This window comes from Arachis hypogaea, chromosome 7 (assembly GCF_003086295.3).
Source record: "Arachis hypogaea cultivar Tifrunner chromosome 7, arahy.Tifrunner.gnm2.J5K5, whole genome shotgun sequence".
NCBI lineage: Eukaryota > Viridiplantae > Streptophyta > Magnoliopsida > Fabales > Fabaceae > Arachis > Arachis hypogaea.
This window is the reverse complement of record NC_092042.1, coordinates 54,009,697-54,036,262: the sequence shown is the minus strand read 5'-3', so window position 1 is coordinate 54,036,262 and position 26,566 is coordinate 54,009,697. Positions and strand designations below refer to the sequence as shown.

General features: G+C 35.3%; 2 protein-coding genes across 3 annotated transcripts; both read right to left on the bottom strand.

The window, feature by feature from the left end:
- Positions 1-3,103: 3,103 nt before the first annotated feature.
- LOC112701477 (uncharacterized) lies at positions 3,104-4,000 on the bottom strand. The gene has a single exon (XM_025752226.1). It carries the CDS (start codon positions 3,998-4,000, stop codon positions 3,104-3,106), a length of 897 nt encoding a protein of 298 aa, XP_025608011.1.
- A 5,241-nt stretch (positions 4,001-9,241) lies between these two features.
- LOC112703108 (kinesin-like protein KIN-7D, mitochondrial) lies at positions 9,242-26,326 on the bottom strand. Of its 2 annotated transcripts, XM_025754428.3 has the most exons (25): positions 25,591-26,326; positions 25,372-25,469; positions 25,118-25,207; positions 24,904-24,956; positions 24,398-24,463; positions 23,951-24,004; positions 23,694-23,753; positions 23,072-23,150; positions 22,852-22,919; positions 22,562-22,618; positions 22,352-22,456; positions 21,824-21,928; positions 21,556-21,663; positions 21,335-21,466; positions 21,052-21,234; positions 20,492-20,650; positions 20,222-20,362; positions 16,189-16,308; positions 16,016-16,066; positions 15,810-15,857; positions 15,513-15,650; positions 10,491-11,213; positions 9,809-9,938; positions 9,595-9,694; positions 9,242-9,498 (listed from the first exon to the last, which is right to left on the bottom strand). In XM_025754428.3, the coding sequence occupies exons 1-24, from the start codon at positions 25,923-25,925 to the stop codon at positions 9,609-9,611; spliced, it is 3,189 nt and encodes a 1,062-aa protein (XP_025610213.1). In that variant the 5' UTR covers positions 25,926-26,326; the 3' UTR covers positions 9,242-9,498; positions 9,595-9,608. The 2 variants fall into 2 exon arrangements, with proteins under 2 accessions (XP_025610213.1, XP_072055595.1); XM_072199494.1 differs by lacking the exon at positions 24,904-24,956.
- Positions 26,327-26,566: the final 240 nt, after the last annotated feature.

The window sequence follows — 26,566 nt, the reverse complement described above, 5'->3', positions numbered from 1 at the left end:
CAAGGGGGAGGTCTTGTCCCTTCTTCGCGAGCTGGTCTGCTACCGTGTTTGCTTCACGAAGAGCGTGCTTCCAAGAGGTTTGTTGAAGGCGAGTAGATAGATTCCGGATGTCCTGAACCAGAGGGGCACAATGATGTACAGGGGAGCACCCATGCTCGATGAAATTTATCGCAGCAGCCGAGTCAGACTCAACTATCAGATTCATATATCCATTTGCTGCAGCAATAGTTAGCCCATGGACGACTGCCCATAGCTCCGCGTGCATAATTGAACAGTTACCTAGATTGCCTGAATATCCTTTCAAGAATCTTCCAGTAGAATCTCTGAAAACTCCCCCACAGGCGGCGTTACTTTGATGGGCAAACCAGGACCCGTCCACATTTAATTTGACACAATCTCCTTCTGGACGCGACCATCCAATAAGGCAGTCACTAGAAGCTTGGGTATTCCTTGGATTTAAGTTCTTCTCCATCACCTTCCGAAATTCCTGAGCCCGCGCTTGAATTTGAAATGTTGCCGCAGTAATATCAACTAGCTCGGAATTGAAAACTAGCTTATTTCGAAAGAACCATAAGGACAAAACAGCCACTCCAAAGAGGCAAGCCCAGCTGCTATTAGAGGCGAGGTTTAGCGATAGCCAATCGTTGAGGTTGGTGTTGAAGAATGAGTTGATGCCTTTAGGAGGGATAAGCCTTTTCCAAATACTTGTAGCATATGGACAGTCCCGGAGGACATGGATGGTTGATTCATCATGGTGTTGGCATCGAGGGCAGGTTCCATCCATGGTTAGGTGTCTACGCCTTCTTTCAGCATTGGTGAGGATAGCGTTGTGCGCCACCAGCCAAAGGAAGGTTTTCACACGTTCAGGGCCCTGCCACATCCACACTAATCGGAATATTCTGTTGGTAGTAATCTGGGACTCCATGAGATTCTGGTATGCTGACTTGATGCTAAATTGGCCATCAGGGGAGGAGCTCCAAGCTAAGTAGTCAGCTTCCTTCCACGGGGACGGTGGAGAAATCCCTACAATCCTCTTAACAATGTCCTCCGGCAGTACTTCCTGAAGCTTCCTAACATCCCATTGCCCTGAAACATCAAGGAATCTATTAGCATTTCAGACAGAGTATCACTATTACTAACCTGGTTTGTCGTTGCACTTAGGCGGCCCACACCCGGGATCCAGTGGTGCTCCCAGAATCGAATTTTAGATCCATCTCCCACTCTCCAAATGCAATGATTCTACACATTCTGCCATGAGGCGCAGATACCCTTCCATAGATTTGAGCTATTCTGCCTTCTAACCACCTTGGGAATGATATCCGTGCCGCTGTTATACTTTGATCTAAGTACTCTAGCCCATAGAGCCTCCTTTTTCTCGATAAGTCCCCAACCGGCCTTCATCATAAAGGCTTGATTCATTTGGCTTGCATATCTAATACCCAAGCCACCGCTACTTTTTGGTTCACAGACTCTTTTCCAACTAAGAAGATGAATTTTCTTGGATCGGTCTGTGTTCCCCCAAAGAAAATTCCTGCAAATACGATCAATAGTATTACAAGTAGCAGTAGGTAAAGCAGCAGATTGCATATTATATAGAGGCATAGAAGAAAGGACAGATTTCACCAGAGTCATCCTTCCCGCAAGGGATAGAGAAGATGCTTTCCAAGAATTGAGCCTGGCTTGAAGTTTATTGATAATGCCCTCAAAGGTATGTTTAGTTACTTTCGAGTGGAGAATCGGGACTCCAAGGTATTTGCCGAGGTCATCAGTTCTCGCAAACTGCAGAGCGTTACTCAACTCTGTTCGAACTGTATGGCCCACATTTTTTGAGAAGAAGACCCTGGTTTTTTCCTTACTGACACTTTGACCCGAGCTAGTACAGAAGGCCTCGAGACATTTGTTGATGATATTAGTTTGATCAAGGTTTGCCTCAGCAAATAAAATAATGTCATCTGCAAAGCATAGGTGTGAAATAGGGGGACCCTCCTTTTTGAGACGGACCGGTTTCCAAAACCCATGATCTATTGCTGTACTAATGAGTTGGGACAGCCTTTCGATACAGAGCACAAAGATATATGGAGAGATAGGATCTCCTTGTCTTACGCCTCTTGATGGTGAAAATTCATCTAGTTCCTCGCCATTCCACAAAACCCTCATCCTGGCGGTCGAGATACAAGAAATGATGAGATTAGTAAAATTCTGGGGGAAACCAACATCTTCAAGAGTCTCCTTAATAAAGCACCACTTTAACCTATCATAAGCCTTTTCCAAGTCAAGCTTGATCGCCATCCAGCCTTTTTTTCCTTTTTTCTGTCTCATTGAGTGAATGATCTCTTGAGTGATGATGATGTTATCAGAGCTGTGCCTCCCAGGGACAAAACTGCACTGATTAGGCATAACAAGTTTGTCCATAACTTTCCTTAGCCGATTAGCGAGAATCTTTGTAATCACCTTATAGGATACGTTGCAGAGGCTGATGGGTCTTAGCTGCTTTAATTGTGAAACTGGTTCCACTTTAGGTATGAGAGTGATGAGTGTCTCATTTATCTCTTCAATCCTGCTCGGGTTATCAAAAAGGTTTTTGATCAGGCCACATACATCAGTACCAACTTTATTCCATTGGGTCTGGTAGAAGATCGCTTGAATCCCATCCCTGCCCGGAGCCTTCCAGCTACCCATTCCAAAAATAGCATCTCTCACTTCATCATTAGACACGTTCCGACCCAGGACGTTTTTCTCGGAGCTGCTCAGCTCAGGAAAGCTATTATTAAGGATGAAAGGGGTATAAGAAGAACTGTCAGAGTACAGATTATAGAAGAAGGTAGTAGCCATATTCTCCAGGGAATTCTTGTCGGTTACCCAAATATTGTTGTCATTTTGGAGGGCAGTAATCTTGTTTCTGCGGCTTCTAATCATAGTGGAGCCATGGAAAAATTTAGTATTTCGATCTCCAAACTCGATCCAATTGCATCTTGATTTTTGGAACCATAGGATTTCTTCCTGAATGAGAATATTTTCGTATTCTAGCCACAGATCTTTTTGCAACTTTTCCAAGAAAGGATTGTGAGCATATCCCAAACTCATGGTAATACCCTGGAGCCTCCTAAGGATTCTTTGTTTTCTTTTGAAAATATTGCCAAATGTAGAGGTATTCCAATCTTTGATTTTTTTTTTTTTTGAATTCTGTAATACCTTCATCCCAGGAGTTCTTCACATTCCATGAGGTATCAACCAACTTTCCAAACTCTGGGTGAGTAATCCAAGAAGCAAGGAAACGAAACGGGCGTCTTCCTCTGTTTTGTATCATACTGTTAGATAGTTGCAAGCAGATTGGCGAGTGATCTGATTTGAGCATGGGCAAGTGTTTGACAGAAGCCTCTGGGAAGGTAATCTGCCAATCTAAGTTGCTCAGCCCCCTGTCCAGTCTCTCCGTAAGCTCCTCTCTCTTCCAGGTGAAAGGCCAGCCAGAATAGCCCAAATCAATCAAGCCACAATTTGATGTGCATTCCTGAAATTCTTTACAGGCTCCCTGGCTACTATTGATTCCCCCACCACGCTTTTCATGGTTATGTAACATGGCATTAAAATCCCCTAAGAGACACCAAGGGAGATTAACAGTGTTAGCATAAGATTCAAGAGAGTTCCACAAAGCTCTTCTAGGTCCCCTTTGGGGGCTTCCATAGACAGCAGTAAGAAGCCAGGTGCTCGAGTTATTCCCGGAAATTTTCAGGTGAACATATTGCCTATCATGCTCGACGACATCCACATTCCAAACCAAAGAGTCCCAGAGACACCAAATTCCTCCAGAGTGCCCCACAGCTTCCACAACAAAGGAGCTATCAAAACCCAGCCTATCCCGAATCTGTTTACCTCGAGAACCACTCACATGAGTTTCTAACAGAAAAAGGAAACTAGCCTCATATTCTTTTCGCAGGTCTCGAATAATCGATGGAAAAGCCTTACTGCCAACACCCCTACAGTTCCAGCTAATAATATTCATTATCAAAGATATAAAGAGAAGGAGCCATCAACGGCCAGGATTACTTGTAGGCAGGGGCCCTTCGTTCCGGACCTGTTAGGTCCCTAGAGGATGATTCCCCCTTGCTGTCTCTGTTACCAGCTTCTATCATGAGAACATCAGTTTGCTTTGCTTGAGATCCTCGGGGCTCGGCAGGTCCTAATCGTCCCCCTAGTGGAGGTTGGTTTTCCTCTGAGGTAAACAACAGGTTATCCCGAACAAACTGTTGGTCTAGGATCATATTGGCATTTTTTGAGGAGATGAAGGCTTCCCATTTCTCTTGCTCCATCCTCTTCATATTTTCCTTTACCAGCATTTCCATAGCTTCACGCTCAGGATCCGTAGCTTTGCCTTTGTCTGCTCTCGAAGGGCTTTCCATTCCTTTAGGGTTCAGGGTAGCAGATCCAGGGATTCTTTCCTTACTCCTATTGGGGTTTGGTTTCCCACCTGGTTCAGAAGCATATTTTGTGGGGGGCATGGGTTTTTTTTGGTTTTGTGGGTTTTTCCCAGCTCCATGTCTAAGAACTTTTCTTTGGGTTTGGGTCTTGGTCATATCATGTTGGGCTGGGGCTTGTTGTGGCCCGTTAGCATTAGTTTCCTTATGGGTCTTATCTGCATGTTCCAAAAGCACCTGAGAAGCATCCGGAGTTTCCTCATTCAGGATTGAAAATCGAGATCCATCAGAATCCTTTCTTTTTGGAGATTCGTCCTTTTCCAAGCTAAATTTAGAAACTTGCTTCTGATTAGAGTGAGCTTCTTTCCCTCCCATTGGGATCTTCTTTTTATTGCCATATCTTTTAACCATCATCCACGGACCGAAATCACAGTTAATGTGACCGTTACCATGATTATCGAGATTATGCTGATTTTGTGCATTTTCACCATTTCCATTTTGGTCGTGCCCGTTCTTCGCCGTTTCCTCCACCGGAGAGTTTTTTCCGGCGCCACCATCCTCCATAGGATTGACACTGGTTGATACGTTTTCCATACACTGTTCTGACCTATGTCCATATCTTCCACACATAAAGCAAATTTGGTGTAGACCTTCATATTCCAGATGTAACTCACAGCCGAGCACCGAGATACGTGGTATAAGTTGTTTCGTCAGGTCGATCTCAACACATATTCGGGCAAATTTTCCTCTCGAGTGGATAGACGTGGTTCGATCGATCTTTAGCATATGCCCAATGGCCGAACCCACCCTCCAAAGGAATCGATGATTATAGAGCTCAATGGGAAGATTTGGAATGCGGATCCAAGCTGCAATTTTCCTAACTTCCGTGGATTCTGATAGGAAAAACGGTCTCCACCTCTGGACAATTAGGTAGTGCCCAGCGACCATCCAGGGTCCTTCCATAAGAGCATGAGCATAGTCCTCCTCATCTGAAAAATGAACCAAGAAATAGTCACGATTCATATCAATAACATGGATCTTACCTTTGCCTTCCCAATCTCTACGAAGTCGTTGTTCCATGAAGGTGAAGGATACACGCTTCCCCAGGACTTTAACCATAAGAGCGTTCTTCCATGGTTTACACCATTCCTCAAATTCCTCTTTGGACACTGGAATCGTGGGGCAAGGGTTGAAGGGTTTTTCAACATCTCCCTCGTCCTCTTCATCTTTATACCACATATCCTCAGAGTTGGGTTCGTCGTCCACCACATTGAATGTCTCATGGTCGCTTTCAAGGCCGGGGCCGGTCAGTAAGGATTCCTTATATGAGCATTTTTGGGTCGCTGCATCGTTCCCATCGACTGGAACAATTTCCATGCATTCAGGTGGGTGGTTGAGGTTCACCTCTCCTCGAGTTTTGACTTTTTTTATGCTTCGCTGAACTAGGTCGTCTTCCTGAGTGGAAACCCTAGCAGAGCGTTGTTCAGACATATTTTTCTTTAGGTTAAAAGGATATAAACAATCTAAAGAAAAATAATTGAAGAAATAGAATACGCCATAAATTAAATATTTGTCAAAAAAAAAAAAACTCTCATTCTTGTGTATCTCCAGTTCATTTATTGGATTTTTAAATGAAAAGCATGGCATCTACTATATTTTTCTTGAGCAATAAAAAAGAGAAAAAAATTTAAAGAAAATAACTGTAACATTATCATATTCAATTATGTAGAAAGAATAAAAATATGATCACATTTTTTTGTACTTTTCATTATTTTTTTTTTAATATTTATAAAAAATATTGAGTTCAATGCAGTATAAAAAAGTAAAGGTTCTTTTTCTTTACCAAAAATTCTTATCCAAAAATTTAGCGATCACCGAAGAATAATTTTAGTTTATCGAAGAATTATCTTAATATTTTATCTTTACGATCACTTTTTCTTACTAATGATATTTTTTTCGGTTCTTTTAACAATCAAGGTTATTTAAAACCTACACAAAAAAAGAATCATGTCAAGAAGGGATATATATATATATATATATATATATATATACTTTCAACCTAAGAACTATGCATGTGTATTTGTAAGAATAAAGAGTAAATGTAAAATAGTAATAATAAGTTAATAACAGTTGTAAGAATAAAGAGTAAACGTAAAATAGTAATAATAACAGAAGTAAAATAATATATACAAATTGCATAAAAATATATATGTACTCTCTAATTTAAAGATTAGTAATATAAATATAATAAGATAACGATATTAATGGCACAACCTAAAAATCATGTAGGATTATACTTATACAAAAGGAAAAGTATACGAACCAAAAGGTTACTAGCCAAAAACTAAACAAAATCACATTAATTTATATTAATAATTAATTTTAAATTTTTTAAATTTAAAATTTAAAAAAATTAAAATTAATTAAATAAACCTAATTAAAACCTATAAAAACTTTCTTCTTCTCTCTCACATTAACCTACCCACCTCCAATATTCAGGCACACATACTTCTCTCTCACCAATGCTGCTCACATCATCAGTAGAAAGTAGAAACAATTAGATCAGGAATTCATTCTTGGATCATGGCTGAGACCACACCCAATCACACACAAACAGTTTCTGAATGGGCTGCTCATGATTCTTCTGGCAACATAACCCCCTACACTTTCAAAAGAAGGTATATACATATTTAATACATACTTTGAATGTATTTGGATTTGTAGCTTAGTTAGTTTGTTGTGCAGAGAGAACGGTGTTAATGACGTGAGCATAGAGATCTTGTACTGTGGGATTTGCCAAACGGACATTCACTACGTCAAAAATGAATGGGGAATCACTAGGTACCCGGTTGTTCCGGGGCACGAGATCGTTGGGGTGGTAAGCAAGGTGGGGAGGGAAGTGAAGGGATTCAAAGGTGGATGGTGCTATGATGCTAGTGAGAAAGATGGTGGATGATGGAGTTTCTATTTTGTATTTAACACACATGTTTGTAATTAGGAGTTTGTTGCAGATGTTGCTCTAGGTGCTGTTTTGATGATTAAAGAGATTGCAAACTACACAATTACAGAATTATAAAAAAACATTCATTTAATATAAAAAAAACATCCTAATACTTAACAAAAGAAATATCTAGTTATATTTTAGCAAAAATAATTAAATATCTATAAAATTTTAAAAAAATATGAAATTATTAAAGAAATAGAGACATTTATATTTGTAATAAAAAAAATCGAAAAATATATAAAAGAACATTCATTTAGTATGAAAAAGAAATATTCTGATACTTAACAGAAGAAACATCTATATATATTAACTCGTAGAGATTTTAGATTTGCCTAAAAATATTTGGCTGGGCTTTTTGCTAATATCCTTTTGATTCCTAATATTGCTCTTTACAAAAATATAACAATGATGGTGCAAATTAAATAATCCGTATAGAGTTCACAAAATATAGATACTCTTGACTTACATAGTTTGTAATATAATGATAACCATTATAGAAATAGTATCAATCAACAAAATCATAAAATTATGCATGTATTTCTAATTAAAAACCTTATATAATGATAAATTTATATGTGATAGAAATTTGGATGATAAATTAAGTATATGCGTGAAGAAAAAAGGATTAATGTTATAAAACAAGTATCAAGGATGAAAAGATAAAGCTATGTATAGTAAACATAGATAATAAAAATTTGGCATAATAATGACAAGACATGTAAAATAAAAAAATTCCTACTTTTTCTAACGCTTCTTGATCAATTTATAAAATTGACTCTTCTTTGTATTCACTCACGCAATACTCTTGTGAGAGAAAGAGGTGAAAGAAGACTTATCAACTTATAAAGTTGACTCTTATTTGTGTTCATACACGGAATATTCTTGTGAGAGAAAGAGGTGGAAGAAGAAAGAGACAGAAGAATAGGATTGAAAGGAATGAACTTTAGGGTATTTAAATCATAAAACAAAAGGATTTGGGATACCTGTTAGACTTTTATTCAAATTTAAAACGTTGAGACATTTCAAGTCTGTTTTAAAATCTTAAATTGAAGTTTTGAAATGAGAAGAGGACGGACACGATCTGGAATATGATTGAGAAGTCTTATTGACAGTCTCACATGCAAATTGTAAAATCGTTTACCCTTACGGTGGGTACTCAAGTGTTGAATCTGTACTATTCAATTGTACACACGAACAAATCAAACCAAAAAGGTGCCGGTACCACAAAAATGTTCTATGTTATACTTTTCTTGTAAGAAGGCCAGAGTCCTGGTAATCTTGAATGATGAATGATGTTTGTACAATTTGTTTTATACATTTATCTTGTACCTTTTTATGGTATAAAAAATACCTTATTTTTATTATTTTAGTTATATATTTAAAAGTAATATATGTTGCATATAACAATCCTCATCAATGGCCGGGTGGACATGGCATCAATTTTCAAACTAATATCAATTCATTCAACTTTCAACGTAAAGCATAGTTCAATCGAACATCAGATTTGAAATTTTCCGAATTTAATGATGCGAAACATCTATACTGTTCAACTCTCGGTTGATACCTTTCAAGTAGGACCTTTCCCACGTATATTGCAGCCGTCAATAATTCAACATAGGAACTAGGATTGAAATAGGTGTAACACCTTTCAAGACAGTCAAAAGAAGCTCACAATATTGAACAGATTATGTTTCTTGGAGTAGTAATTATGAGATCATTCGGCAAAATAAAGAATCTCCACGATTCATTATTAGTAAAAGTTAATTGGCTAAACTAAACTAAGCAATTCAAGTTTTGATTAACACGATATATAGACTAGAGAGGATGGCCAAAAAATTTCTGATGTATTACAGAAAAGAAGCATACATTGCGCATAATATGTACTTCAGCAGTGCAGTTTACACTGTTCCCTTTTTACATTCTTCCCCCGCACCCGTCTCCCCCTATTTTACAGTTCTCTTGGGGCAGAGTAAAGGAAATGAGAATTTGATATACCTTTAAAATGGTTTTACATACAGGAAAACTAATAAAAGAATTGCATCCGTAGTTGCATGGAATATATTCACTCAATGAAACAAGTCCCTGCAAAAATTTAAAACAGACAAGCGAAAACATTAAATTTTGTTACTAAACAACAGCTTATAGGTTGATTAAAATATTATAATATAATTGCAAGACCTCTATTAAAAGGGTTAAGGTGTAAAAGCAAAAAGTCTATCTGTAATATTGGTGCGACATATTGGGCATTCGGAGCAAGCAAGTGAACAAGATTTACACACTGTAAAGAGCAAACGAGAAGATGTAAGTGGGACCCAAAAATAGAGAAAATTTGAAGAAAAATCAACAAAATTTACAAGAATAAAATATTCAGATAAGCTTCGAAAAGGCTTACAGCAAAAATGCCGGCATGGAAGAAGAATTGCTGCAGTCGGAGATTCAAAACATACTTTACAAACATGGGAAATGGCATCACCATTTCCATGATTTTTTAGTTCTTTCTCTTTCATCTCTTGCATGCGTGCCTGAAGGGAAAAATCATAATTCAAAAACTAAATTCAAAGAATCAATTATATCAGCATTTATTACATGATTTTGCAGCAAATATGAAAATAATATGTGCTTTGCCAAACCTAAAAACAAAAATGAAGTACTTTCCCATTCGGTGAAGTTGAATACATAAGATCGATAATGCTTTTAGTAGTCCTATCATAAATACATTTTATAGACAAGTAATTTATATCTTAGTCTCTACTAATCATTTCATTCACCTACAGTTTCTTTTTTTGTCTCTACGTTACTTTTTATTGTGGCTTAAACAGGTTTTGTTCTCTCATGATCATACTTCAGGCAAAATTTTATCAAATTTTTTCACAATATATACTGCTCGACCTTTCATCCCAAAAGATTTCTTCCTAAGCCTAACTTGTGTGCCAACAAAGTTGAAAAAAAAAATATCTAGGAAGAAAAATAAAAAGTGGCACTACGATATATTCTGGTGATCAAACAAAGCAAAATCACTTAAAAGAATTTTCCCACAACAACAAACCATATAAATAACTAAGGAAAAGTGTTACCTTAAGGCGAGCAACCAATGGTTCATCCTTGGGAATATCAATGTCTGGTTTTGATACATCCAAAACTTGCTCCTTGGGTTCAATATTTTCAACGTCATCAGTTTTTGGATTATCCATATGCTCTGCACCATCATTTTTCTTATCAATGTTTGATTCTGGGGCAGCGCCCCCTTCTTTTTTTAACTTCGCAACAAGGACCCACATATTTGCCAAATCGTTCTCCAAGGCTTCTTCTCTCTTCTTGGCTTCGTCAGCCTTTTTCCTGTATTCCTCTTCCATAAATTCCTTCTCAGCTAAGGCAGCCTCAAGAGCTGCCTCTCGCTGTTTCCTAGCCTGCAGTTCCAGCTTCAAATCATCAGCATCAAGACTCCATGACTCGAAGTCATCTAGACCAGCTCCTGAAATTTCATTAGCACGACTAGAAAATCTCCCCTTCCTCCCAGATCTAACATCATTGTACTTGCGGTTGACACCATTTGCCATAACAGCACTACGAGAATTGACCAGGTCCCGTGCAGCCATCAATTCTTTTTCCAATTTTGCATTCTGCAATGAAAGTTTTGTGACTTCCCCAGCCAAATTCTTCAGTTCTACAGCAGCAGCAGAGGCAAGCTCTTTGGCATAAGAAGCTTCTTCAGAGAGTTTCTGATTCTGCACACGCAATCCACTATTTTCTTCTGATAAGTGAACTTGCTCTAGCTTTAGTTTTTCATTTTCTATCTCCTGATAACATATGAAAAGACAAATGTACCTTTAGTGAAATTAAATAGAAAAGACCTCAAATGATTTTAAATGTAAACCTAGGCCATGTTTCCTTCATTGATTATAATCTAGGAACGGCAAGGGAAAACGGCAAAGGAATCTATCTATTTATCTATTTATAAAAAAAGAGACCAAAGTAGTATTGTTAAAAGTTTGACACAGTATTCTATATTGTTGCCACATCATCTTATAGCAAGATTAGCAACATCTCCTTTCCTCGTATTTATTTACTCCATTTTGTCACACCAATAAGAGCTATGGAAAGCATAAATTAACAGGACTTAGTAATTGAATAATACAACAACAACAAAGTCTTATCCCACTAGATGGGATTGACTAGATGTTATTGAACTCTATCATATATCATGTTTATAAAAAGACCATTTTCATATAGATCTCGTTTGACCACCTCATGAATGCTCTTCCTAAGTCTTTATCTGTCTTTTACTCCTTATCCATCTTTCATCTCATCCACCCTCCTGACTGGATGCTCTGTCGGTCCTCTTGTCACATGTCCAAACCATCTGAGACGCAATTCTACCATCTTTTTTACAATAGGTACTATTCCAACTCTCTCTCTTATATTTTCGTTCTTTATTCTATCTAATCGCATAGGACCACTCATCAATCTCAACATCTTCATCTCTACTATACTTAACTTACATTTTTGTTACATGTAAAACCAGACGCATTCCGCCATTTTGACCAACCTACTTGGATTCTGTGATTTACATCTAGTTCAATCTCTCCATTATCATATATGATGCACCCAAGATACTTAAAACTTTTAACTTTTCGTAGGATGCTTTTTCCAATCTTCACCTCTGTATCAGGATTTTTCCTTTGACTGCTGAACTTACATTGCATATATTCTGTCTTACTACGGCTTATGCGCAGATCATACACTTCTAGAACTTCTCTCCATAAATCTAATTTTTTATTTAAGTCTTCTCATGAATCTCCTATAAGGACGACATTATCGACAAAAAACATGCACCATAGCACAGGCTCTTGGATATGCTCTGTGAGTACTTCCAAAACTAATGTGAAAATATATGAATTTAAGGATGATCTCTAGTATAATCCTATACCAATAGAAAATTTCTCTGTTACACCACCTTGAGTCTTCATACTAGTTATAGTCACATCATACATATCTTTAATTGTACGAATATATGCAACTCTTATTTTCTTCCTTTCCAAAAACTCTCGTAAGACCTCCCTTGGTACTTTATCGTACACATTTTCTAAAATAATAAACTCCATATATAGATCCTTTTTATTACTATTATACTTCTCCATCATCCTTCTTAATAGGTATGTAGTTTCAGTGGGGAATCTGTCTAATATAAACGAAATTGCTTCTCTATTACTTGTCTCTTGTCTCAGCCTCCATTCTATCACCCTTTCTCATAAATTTATGGTATGGCTCATGAGTTTGATCCTTCTATAATTTTAGCCACCTTATATTTTTCTCAGTTATCTGCATTACAACACAAAAACTACTCTTTAAAGCACTCCTTTTTTGCCTTTATCTTTTCTTATACACTCATATCAGGACTTTTTGTCTCTTAATCCTATTCCTCTAGATTTACCAAAACTTTCTTTTACTGTTCTTCTAATAACTTCTGTCATCTCCCTTCATATCTCCTCCACACTTCCATCCCCTTCCCACTTTGTCTCTTCTCCTACCCATCTTAGGAAACTTATTATTCATCACCTTTCATTCGGCATCACCTCGTCTTTGGATTTTTCGTATAATTGGATTTTTCGTATAATGTCTTTTACTCAACTTTTGCTCAACGCGAAAATTCATGACGAGCATCCTATGTTGTGTTGTTAAAATTTCACCCGGAATAATTTTACAATTAATGCAAAATTTTCGGTAGACTCTCCTTAACAAAAAGAAGTTTATTTGAGAGCTTGTCATACCACTCCTATAGGTTATAAGATGTTCATCTCTCTTTTTAAAACATGTATTTGTGATGAGAATGTCAAAAGTTGAGAAAGAATCTAAAATAATTTTACCTTCAGTATTAACCACTTTGAAGCTATGGCCTCCATGAATACTTCCATACCTAACCACTTCTCTTCTAATATGGTCATTTAAATCTCCTTCTAAGAAAATCTTATTTCCCGAAAGTATATCTTGGACCAAACTCTCTAAATCCTCCCAAAATATTATCTTGTATTGCTCATCCGAACCCACTTGCGGTGCATAGGCACTAATCACATGAAAAATACCTCCTTCCACCACAAATTTGATAGAGATGATCCAACCACTCACCCTCTTGACATCCACCATGTCCTTCTTCCACTGCTTATCCACGATAATACCTACCTCATTTCTATTCTTCACCTTTCATATGTACCAAAGTTTAAACCCAAAAGTATCCAACTCCCTAACCTTCGCACCGACTCATTTTTTTTCTTGTAGGCATTTGATGTTAATCTTCCTCTTTGTCATGATATCAATCACCTCCATAGATTTTCCTATTAGAGTGCCTATATTCCATGTCCCAAATCTCAGCCTTTTGTCGCTTCAATCTTTACCTTTTTCTTTGTGAACTAGCTTATTTACCTTCGTCCATTCATAAAAAGTGGAAATCCTTGCTCATTTAACACTACACTTGAGCACCGATGCAGCGACTCTTGCTTATTTGACACTGTCCGCAAGCCATACAGCATGTTGCTTCCGGACAACGGCTTAGCTTTAGCACAATGTCTTTGGTCCATGTCATGAAGATTCGACTATGTTTTTATGTTGGCTGTCGAAAACCTAATACAATTCTTCTCCTTAATCCAGGTTTGGAATTGACTATGTACTGCAGATGTCTCATATTATAACCGATTTATGTAAGAAATAAAAATTAACAACATTTAATCCATCCTAAAAACTGTTACCTTCATCCATTCTAGAATTCTCACTTTACTTTTGGTCTTGCAATTATTTATAGAAAGAATTCAAATTGATACGAATTTGTATCAAGAGATAGAGTATTAAGTAGAAATCCAGGGAGAATATAATAGAAATCCTAGAATTAGGACCAAGAGAGAAATTGGGTTTCTAATTATATCATGCATAACTATACTATTATATCATATTCACATTTATAGCATAATTCTCTAATTGAATAGTAGGTTCAATACTAATCCGAGTGAATGGTCAAATTCGTCCCAAAAAGATTACTCGTTTTTCAAATTGGTTCTCGAAAGAATTTTTTAGTTAAATTTCTTCTTTAAAGATTTTAAGTTAATCATATTAGTCCTTTCATCACTTTCTTTGTTGATGGTGTCAAAATTTGCTAATGGGACACATAATCAAATTGGTCTAGTGCAAAATAATTGGATAGAAAGCCAGCAAATGATATTTGAAAGCACATAACCCATTCAGCCTTTTGTTAAGTACCCAAGTGAAGAAAACAAGAAGAATGAGGAAAAAGAGGTAATTCATTCAGTTAGCGAAGAAAGGTAAAATATAGCGCTTTTGCCTTTTATTTACATGAGAATAGTGAAAGATAAGATGGTTGAAAACGAAAATATAGTGGACCAGCAGATGTAACAAATAGGACAGCTGGAAAATTAGTGGGAGGGTGTGAGAAAGGGATAAATTATGTTACAGGAGAGAGGATCCACAATGTATATAAGACGGATGAAGGGAATCAATAGAAAAGAGAAACGATTTGGGATGTCAGGACCTTTGGACTTAAGGAGAGTGGTAGCCTCTCTAATGCTACCTTGTTCTCTACCTTTCAGCATTTTATTCTTCAATTAATACATCAGAGACTGGGAGGGTATCACCTGGATATCTTCGAGCTCCTCTGTTTCTTATCCACTCCCTCACTTCTACTCTCTCTTCTATAATTCTATTACACCTCTTACTCTTACTCTGTTGCTACTGCCTAGTCTAACAATGGTATCGGAACTTCGGTTGTTGGCAGCAAGGGTAGGGCTACCAATAGGCTATATTAAGTTAAATACAGAACGCTGATGGTCAATAGACGAGTAGCTACCACTGGCCACTGGGTTAGTGTTGATAGATTGAAGACAACCTAGACATCGATTTTTCAGGGTCAGTGATTTGTTAGAGATTTGGGTATTATGGTGTGTCCAAAGCCTCACATCAAGTAGTATAGATACTTGATGTTGTATTTAAGGAGAGTGCTTCTTTCTCCTTAATAACTAGCTTTTAGGATGTGGTTTTCCACTTTCTTTAGGTTTAGCACTTTGCAACAACATATGCAATAAATTCTCAGATACCTGGGACTGTATTTTCTTTTTTAACTCATCAATGTGTCCTCTAGATATGGGCCTTTCTGAAGATGTACCACTAGCTACTGCTGCCAGTTGCTGCTCTAGCACCTTTACTTTTTCTTGCAAATCTTTGTTTTCATTACACTGCACAAGAGACAAACCAAAGAAAAATGTCAAAATAGGAAAATTCGTAATTAATTGTAAGAGATTTCAGCATCTTCAACTTTAAGAAAGTCGGTAAACTTAAAAGGATAAAGAAATAAAATGCACACGGAAGACCCATTGCACAGGAAACACGCATACCTTATCATTTAGTTGTTCCTGAAGGACACGGTTGTCTGCAGATTTTAACTACAGATAATGTAGAAGACATTAGTTATTACAAGCGAACGACTAGGGGGTTGCCCGTGGATCATGTTGAACATGCACAATGCAATGCCGAAAAAATAGATGGGGGACATAAATTGATTAGTGAAGAAATATTTTAACATGGATAAGATATTACTTACCTCCAACTCAAAGGCCTTTTCGTTACATTGAGTCATTAATCTTGTAACTGTCTGTGCCAACAAGCCAATAAAGGAAATTCGAAGGTATAAGTAAGCTTTCTTAAAGCACATGCACCTATATAAAGAAGCACCCTTCAAATCTAAAAAGGTTAACTTCAATACCATATCAATACCTGCTGCATTTCAACTAATGATGAGTTAGCCACAGAAGATTCGCCACATTCGGTTATTCTTTGTTCCAACACCCTCATTTGCTTCCTTTTTTCTTGGATATCACGTTCCAAGTTGTCAATCTACAACAAAGAAAGGACCTTCTAAGAAGAACATAATCAACTATACAAGCATGTATCTATTTTTATTATATAAAAGTTAATACCAACTTCTACATTAAGTCGAAGTCATACTATCTCTTACTAATAATGTATGTCAGCAAATTTGATTACTTGACAAAATTTAATAATCAACTTTTAATAAAATATTTTTAAAAAATAAAAAAAATCTATTTTTCAGTGAAAACAAGAATTTCTTGTCCTTCTCTATTCTTCTTGAATAAGATTTTTAATTCATTATTTACTTGTATTTAATAGTGAAGTTTTTGTTGTGAAAATGCAGCACAAGTTTTTCTATTTTTTTTGCTTAATGAATTTGTATTACAACCGTCACAACTAATTAAAACTATAACCCCCCTATAATTAATTAATTAATTTGTTATATATTATTCAATAAAAATATAAAATACTAATTAAATGTAATAAACATCAACATTAAAAGTGTCATAATAATAATATTAATCATAAATTTTAAATTACACATATATAAATTTCATACTGTATGACTTACTTATATATCATACATAACACTCTTACCACAATTATTTCATTTCACAAACTCTCGCGCCAACAGTTGAAAATTCTTTAAAGTAACCTCAAATTTGACACAACAAAATATTCTTAATAAATATATTCAAATATACCATGATCATATAGTTGATTTTTATTTTTATATTATATTATACGTATTCTCATTCTCAAATAATTTTTCTAGTTCTAATTTTTTTAATTATTTTCAAACTATAGAACATCTCAAAGTTATACAATAGAGCACCATTCTTTAGACAGTATCACCAAACAAACATATAATTAGTTTATCAAAGTCCAATAAAAAATATTTACACAAACAAATAAAAAAATGCTTATCTATTTAGAAATTAGTATATTAGATGAGAAAGTACAAAACAAAAATACTTATTGTATTTTTAAAATGAAAAACACTCTTATTACTTTTACTGTTATACTTTTTTTCATGAATTTGTAATATTTTACATATAATTATATTTTAAGATTCTTATAATTATACTTACTTAAATATGCTACTGGTTGTTGCTTTTGTAATAACAAAAAATTTAACATTAACAATTTTATTTACTAACTTTTTAACTATGATTTACTAACCGTGCAGGAAACACCTTTTCATGTAATTGTGAGAAAAAATATGATGAATAAATTTAAACATTTACAAAAAAGAAAAGTCTATACTATAAAAATTTGAAAATAGAAGAGGCATATAATTTGTATAGGTTAATTAAAGGTACAAGTGTATACTTTTTGCTCACAACTACTGTGAACAAAATCAAAAAACCAGTTTTAAAGATTCTCCAACATTATTGAGTTGTATTACTTGAGACATTGTCTGACCAAGTCGGTCAACGAAAAATATTGACAGGTATTTTTACTTTATGTTATTTAAATTATTTTTATTAATAATAACTTATTTAATATATATATATATATATATACACAAAAAAAATAAATATTCTAAAAAATTTTATTCTTACTATCGTAGATGCCATTAGAAAACTGTATGTACTAGAAGAATAAGAACAAACAAATATAAAAAAAATCCATAAAAATACAAAGAATGGAGTTGGTACTTAATGAGTATAAAGATAAATATATAATTCATTTTTAATTTACATGATAATAATTAACAAGGTAGTAATAATTTTAGAAATATTGTATTGAAAGTCAGTTTCTGGAGGAACATATCAACTTAAATGGACAACGAAATAACAATACAGACAAAGTGTCAAAAAATTATTGTAGTGACATCTGATTAGTGAATACAAATATATGTTTTTTTTCATAAAAATTTTAAATATATTATTTTTTATCTAAAAGAATTATATTTTATATAATTGAACTAGAAAAATATACCACAATCTTATTTTGGAAAGGGTCTACATCCACAAGATCTTATATGCCAAAAATTTTTCAACATAACTTTAACTTCATTTCGTCTACAGTTATTTCTTTTTTAACTATTATATTATAATATATTCAAGAGACTATTTGAATAGCACAACTTCAAGTACAAAAATCTATATCAATCCACAAACTCAAAAATCTGTAGAGTTTATTTATGGATATTTCATAATAACAAGTCTTTTAAATATTAATTCATTCATTTTATTATTCAATTTAACAAATATATATAATCTCCTAAAAAAATTGGTCAATATGAAAAAATAATAGAGATACCAAGCTAAGAATATGTTAAAACAAATCTTTAAAATAGGATGATCAAAAATTAAATAATTATCCAATATCTAATGACCATGCAATGAAAATCAGATAATTAGATATGACCACAAAAACTCACAACATACATCATACAACTCAAATACCATATATCTAATAATAACAAAAATTAGAAATTCAAATAGAAAAATATTTTCACAATTTTAGCGTTATAAACAAAATTGATGATAAATTTAGATGGAACTATATTGAATATGAAAAGTATAAGAAAGCACACAGAAAAAGGAAACAAATACATTTATGGCACATATATATTTATCATAAAAATTTTATCTAATTATAAATTATTAACTTAAATTTTCCAGGTTCAAAATTAAATTAAAGGTTTCAAATCAAAATTTTACAACAACTTTTGTGCTTTCTGATGGAGCAGCAAAAAAATTATTGAGCACAACTGCCTCAAATCTAATGACACTCTAGAACAACAATGACACTAAAACACCATTTCAATTGAAAAATTTATGCAACCTCACAGTTATATTTGAAGTGATTTTAATCTCAAAGAAGGCTCTCAATAATATACTTTTACCAAGATATTTGTCCCAACAAAAAATACTAAAACTCAACTCCTATTATTGTAAATAAAAAATGTTATTCATACACCAAAATCAACTACTAAAACTAGCCACTAATATATTTGTATATAAATACATATGTGGTTTAATTGATTTTGGTTTGGACATTTGAAAAGATCGTCAGAGCACCCAGTCAGGAGAGTAGATGAGATAAAAGATGGACAACGGGTGAAAGGCAGAAGAAGACCTACGAAGACCATCTATGAAATAGTCAAACGAGATTTACATGTAAACGGTCTCTCTGTAGATATGATACATGATAGAACTCAATGACGTCGTTTGATCCATATAATCGACCCCACCTAATGGGACAAGATTTTATTGTTGTTGTTGTATTTCAATATATATTTTATATTTGTGGCTGACTTTGGTGCTAATTTTGGTGTACACGTAGTATAGTCAATAATAAATAAACAGGTAACACTAACCTATATCCTGAACTAAAAAGACCGTGGGTCACCAGCCTAACACTCAGCGGCTACCAGTGTTCAATTCATTAACAGAGGCGCTATCAATCACAGCTTCCTCCAACTCAAACCTTCACCCTTGGCGATGCTTTTCCTTTGCGCACAATCCTGCGTGGCCAAACTTGAACCATCAAGCCTCCCACCATCTTCACGGTGATGGAGGAATTCAGTCAAGCCTATTGCCGACCTTGATTCCACTACCCGCACCTCTTTGCCAGGGATTTTGTCTGGAAAACCAACTTCCAATGTCTCCCCAGAAAGGCTAACCATCATGGAAGAACAAAGAATTTCAATCTGCCATGTTTTCTCTTAACCGCACCCTCACCGTCTCAAATCTCTAATTTAATCTTATTTTGATTTCTTTAAATAGATGCTAGTCATCCTATTTAATTATCGCTATTTGAAATGTCTTGACAACTAGAAATTTTATTCTCCTTTTTCTTATCCATTTCCATTCAAAATTACGGTGGGATTTCCCTCGCATCGGCTCCTGGTATCAAAGTGAAAGCAATAGCTCGAGATGCAAGCACAAAATAGATCATGCCAACACAATTAAGTGCAATATACCTGAGTTTTATAGCTTTCAGGGTCATTTACAGACTGCTCCATCAAGCGCTTCAGAGTACTGGTACTGAAAGCAATATCTCCAGCAAGCATCTTAACTTGTTCAACAAGAAGATCCATCTGATCAGACATTGTCATCCCTCCCTACAATTACCAATCAAGTTAAGAATTTTGGATGGATGGATCTATAGTGAAATACAACTCTGCCCAGAGCATCCAATAATAAAATCTATTTGAAACAGATATTGTTAGGGAGAAGTGAAACGAACATACCGCTGCCAGTTTTGTTCTACTGATCAATTCACCAGCTTGTGTTGATTCAGTAACAGTACTGCTAGCTGGGGAGAACTCTCCGTTCCATTTACTCGATGCAGAAGCATCCTTTTGGCTCTCATTTTCAATCAACCCACCATCACGCGGGGCATCAAATTTCTAAAAATAAAAAAGATTTAACAATTTTACGTACTGTACTACTGTTTAGAAAAACATATTGCTTTGCTTTCTAAAACAAAAAAGCTAGCTGTTAAAGAGACACACACAAATGGTTCTCGTGAAATGGTTTTATCCATCGATCATGAACACACAAATTTTAGTTTCAAGTACTAAATCGGTGACGAGAAGAAACAAAAAATAACTACCTAGAACAACTTCAATGTCTACCAGCAGTAAAATCATAAAATTTGTCAGCTATATGGATAGAATATCATGAGAAAGTTAAATGTGCTAAAGCAGTTTTACGGCAAATAATATTGAGCCAAAAAACCAAGCACTTAGAATTTTAAGTGTAGCAAACAGTATAACATTCTGGACACTTAATCGAAGGAGGAGCTCACATCATCCTCGCTAACAGAAAGACTTCGCTGGTGGCTGGGAACATCCGCTATATATCCAGGAATTGCATTCTTTGAGGATACCAGAATGAGTTTGGTTAGCCTCTGGATCCTACTCATTAGAGCAGCTTTAGCTTCTTCCTCTTCTTCCAATCTTGATTGCATTTTCACTTGACCTTCTTCCAACTAATGACGAAAGCATGACAGAAATGGTTACACACAATCACAGAAGTACGGTACTAAAAAACCATCATATTATGAAAGTAGTATCAGAGGAAGCTAAAACCTTCTGTTTTAACGTCAGAATCTCCTCGTGATTGACACCAACAAGCATGCCCTTCTTTAACTGATCAAGTTCGAGTTTAAGAACTGAAATTTCTCTCTGGTATTTCTTAATTAGAGATTTTTCATCGATAATCTGTTGACATATATTTCCATAAAAAATCAGGTACCTCCAAAAAATGCTTATATGTAAGGCATATAGGTAAATTAATAGTTTCAGCTAACCTTATTGCGTGAGGCATATATTTCTACTCGTTTTGCCCTGCTGGCAAACTTCAAAGTATTATGAGTCTCCTCCATATTACTGGATGCTGGAGTAACTGTGCATATAAGCTGAAATTGTCGTATTTAAACAAATATTAATGTTCAAATATGCACAACCCATCGATGTAAATGACATATTGAAATAGAATAATAACTCGGCATTTGTACATAATAAAAGGACGGTTAAACCATCTAATCAACAAAGAAGTTTGTAGAATCCGAAACTTACTGAAACATGACCATGCCCACTAAGAGAGGACTGCAGCAGCCGGGTTAGCTTTGAATCTCGATACGGAACATGAGATGCCTTCCCCTCGCTCAGTTTTCCTATAACCTTCACATTGAAACCATAAAATTCGAACCTTAATCATGCATCCCAATACCCAAAACAACAATAGCTGGCAAAAGAAAGGGTAAGCAATTTTCATCTATCTCCAGTTCCAACCAAACAAATAACAAGCATTTGCACAACTAAGCATGGCTGTTTTTGACAATCCGTTCAGTGATAAATATCATCTCATTAACACTTAACATAATCTACTTTACTGATGCAATGATTTCTGGCTAACTCGCTTACCCAAAAAATAAATAAAATAATTAGAAATACATCAATTTTATGCAGTAATAACTATATCTTTATCAGAGTTACTGCATGCTTATTATATACAACTAGAGGTCTCGGTAGCAAATAAAACATGGCCCAAGAAAAACTTATCGAAGGCCAAATATATAAAGAATTGTATAGGAAGACACCTACAGTTCCAAGGGTCAAAAGACTTTTGTTGATGTAAGATCCTTCTTTTCTTCTTAACCCAGTTGTTTCAGTTTTTGAGCTCTCAGATCCAGCCAAGTCAATTAGATTCTGAAAGATAATAAAAAGAAAAATAAGATGAGACTGAGAATGGTTGTTCATCAACTATGAATATGGACACCTCCAAGTAATAATTTATAAATAAGTTTCACATACAAGCTGAGAGAAGATCACTCCATCATAATCATCGCCATGGGCACTGCTTTCAATCATCTGCAAAAGTATCATAACAAATCAGAATCGCAAAAAGGTTGATTTTCAATTTTTAAATCTCAAGTTTCAACATTCTAAATTACATAAAAATTATAATTTATAAAATTCCAGATTTTTTCCCCCAAAAACTATAGCAAATACACTCTTAGTATTAACTCTTAAAATTGAAGTGTAGAAAACGGTTATTAGATGGCAATTTTAACACTACCATATCAACCATGTTAGTAGCTTACCAATGTAAATATCGTGTGACTCCGACTACTAAACAGATTAAAATTGTTTGATCCAACATGACGATGCTCTGCCATCCAAGCAAAACCGTGTTAAAGAATGTTCTCAACTTATCATTAATCATGACTAGCTGACTACCGAATAGTATATTATTAAAAGTTCAATTAAAACAATAATAACTTGGGTATATGTGACTGTCACTGTCAGTGTCAACATAAGTACCTTCTCCAGCAGCAATAAAAGAAAGTGCATGTCCTGGAGATAAAACAACTTCTTCCTTTATACCCTCCACATACGTTCCCTGGAATAAAGGAGGAACAACAAATCAAATATATCCCAAATTGGACTTAAGAAAACAAGAAACTGTCTCAAATTCAAAATTGACAATTATTTCAAATTTTCTTCCAATCACAGATATTGTAATTAAATTTTCTTTAATGAAAAAACAAAAACACGATTTAACATATAGAAATAATTTCTTTTATTATTTGTAAATCATAGAATAGGAGTGTAATAAATGAAGACTTAATCTTCAAATAATAAACCTGCAGTCACGATACTATATTGTAAGCTTAAAGAGAGGATGATGGAAAAAGAAATTATAAGAATCCAACATCATAACTGAACATCAACCAGTTTATCAGCCATGGCCACACCACACCAGTTTTTGTTCAAAGTTAACACAACACATATAGATAGATAGATAAGTAGATATGGAAAGAATGGATGAAGAAATATATATATATATATATATATATATATATATATATATATATATATATATATATATATATATATATATATATATATATATATATATATATAATGAGAATAAAGCAAAGACCTGGGCATCTTCCCTAACTCGCAAATTTTGGCCAGTTGGATCAAGCAAATCATTGATCACCTGACAACAAGTAGAAACAGCCAGCGCACATCTATTAAAACAAAATAGTTTATAAACTAAATACAATATGATAAATGATAATCAATGACACAAAGAGGCAGAGGATAGGGGGGAAAAGGCTGCTGCCAAGGTATCATTTTTTAATGTGCAAGACCTAGTTCAGCTCCAAGATGATGGAACAAAGAATTGTTTTTTACCTCATTATATATTTCTAGATATGATACTCGCAGCAAGAATTCTCTTCCTGGGGTCTGCAGAAAAGGTATAATCAGATTTTCAAATAATGTTGCTGTAAGCGAGTAACTATTAGTTACAGCTTCCAATCAAAGCATAGAGCTTATGTATTCTTGTGAATAACTCAACAAAGGCATAAATATTAACCAAGGTAAAAAGTATTAATGATGTTCAACTTTTCAAGAGAGTGACAAGTAGATGGCTTCAATTACAAGAGACAGAGAGTAACCAACACAAACACATATTCACAAAAATTATCAAAGCAGGTACAAAAACACGATTTGTAGTTTTTACTTCAAAATATAACATTAAAATGAACAATAGTGGCGCACAATGCTGCACAGGTAATTAAAAGTAACCCACACAATAAAGAAACGATCCATGTTTACTAAGTTTGGAGAATATCTTACATCTTGGATCATGCTGAAAACATCCTTTATAGCCAGAGGTATGATACCTGGAGAATGTTGGTCTCCCTGCACATATTATGATCAAAACAGAACTTGAGAGAAAATTCTACCAAGAAAAGTAAATGAATTAGACGATGCAGTTGCAGGCAGAAAGTATTTTAAAACAAAATCAACACTGTGAATCTTTTTGGAATCAGATTACAAAATGTTAAACTATCTACTTTCTTGTAATGTATTTTCCTTTTGCTTTCAAACAACAACCAAGGTTTATCTCACTAGGTTGTGTTAGCTACATGGATAAGTCGATGCCACAATGTCCTATCAACTTCAACACACAATCCTAATTTGACAAATAACCAACACTACATGATACAATATGTGTGATCTAAAATACAAAATCCAGTATAAGAGTGACACAGGAGACATTTACTTTCAGCACAAAACAGATTTAAAGAGAAAAAAAAACTCTAATAAGAGAAAGTATGGTATTAAAGAATGACACTTACATGCATAGTATGTGTCTTACCACTACTTGTCACACCATAGGCAAACACAGTTCCTGCAATGTTTAGAATAAAGTTACGTCCCAAATGCATGACTCTGTTAGTTGTTAGCTGCCTTAACACTATACCGGTGCAATGCCAGTTCACTCAAGCAGAAAAATAAGATCAAAGCTAAAACAGATTTGCGTTAATCCATCTAGATAGTGATAATTTGTACCATTGACGCCCTCCATGGCAGCCTTCACCACAGGTTTTGCTGCAACTTCATAAACCTCTTCTGAATTGGCATGTGGCCCAAAAACTCTATCTATCACAAATCAAAATCATAATTGTAGAATCAGCATCCACAGTTTCTTCACTTATATCGGGATCATATAAAATTCCCCAGTAGATTTCCCCAAACACCTAATTCACCCTAAAATTTACTTCCTAAAATAAGACAAGAGAGATAACAAGAGGAATATATAATACCAAATGCATATGCAGTAGCTGGATTATACTCATGTCTGACAATTTTGTCGCCATCGGCATACCACGCAATCTCGTCTCCCCTCTGATACTCCCTTTCACTGCAACCGCACCATTCACTTTCAGTGACGTTTAAATTTCAAATGACACAAACGCCAAAATCGAACTATTCAATCCCGCAGGGAATGGATCTGAAAGCATAACTCTAGATCTAAGCATTACCTCAATGGTCTAAACCGAATCGTGACCGAAATGCTGTCCGCGGACCTCGACGAATCCAAAGGCTCCGCGATCAGCTCCTCATTTCCGAACGCCACAGGCGAACGACCACTGTAGCTGCGTGCGCCGCCACCATAGTACGTTGACTCGCTGCGACCACGACTCGGAGTAATGGATCGGCCACCGGAGTTGAAGAACGATGAGGAAGAGGAGGAGCTGGAGCGAGGTATTAACCTTCCGTTCACGAAGGAGGAGGATGAAGAGGTGGAGGAGTAAGGCGTGGAGGATTTGCGGTGAGAAAACGGTGAGCTACTCCTTGCTCGCGAAGACGAGGCCATTGGGTTCACTCACCGAGTTGGCGACTCAGTAGAGACCAGCAAAATTGAATTGCCGATGGAGGGGAAGAGAATGTGTCAGAACTCTCACATGGCTTGACACACTAAAGCGTGGAGCATTTGGTTCTCTTGCTCTTTTTTGAAAAAAGAAATTAAATAAAAAACATTTTATTTTATTCTCTGTTATTTTTCTACATTAGTAAGATAAGATATTATTTTCTGTGACCTGTGACAAGCGGAGGGGAACACGCAGAGAGAGTGAGAGATTGTTTCGTCTTGCTTAAGACAGAGGAAGTTGCAGTGAAGAAAGAAGAAAATCAGTAACAGGCGAGAGAGAGATTGGGGAAGATGATGTGTTTAAATTTAATTTCTTTCTTTTTTCTCTATTTTTAGCTTTTCACGATAGGGTTTGAACTTTGAAGGCAGTAGCATATGGAATTAAATTTTACGGTGATGACGTGGCGAATGAGTTGTGGAGTGGAGGCGCCCGCGCATGAGAAAAGAGAGGACAAGCTTTCAAAAAATAAAATGTGAAATTGAGCGGGAATAACTGCGGCGCCTATTACCTTGTTACCCAATAGTCCACTATCACCACCAATAAAGATTTGCTTGGGTCTAAAAAAAGATTTTTTTTAATTATTTTT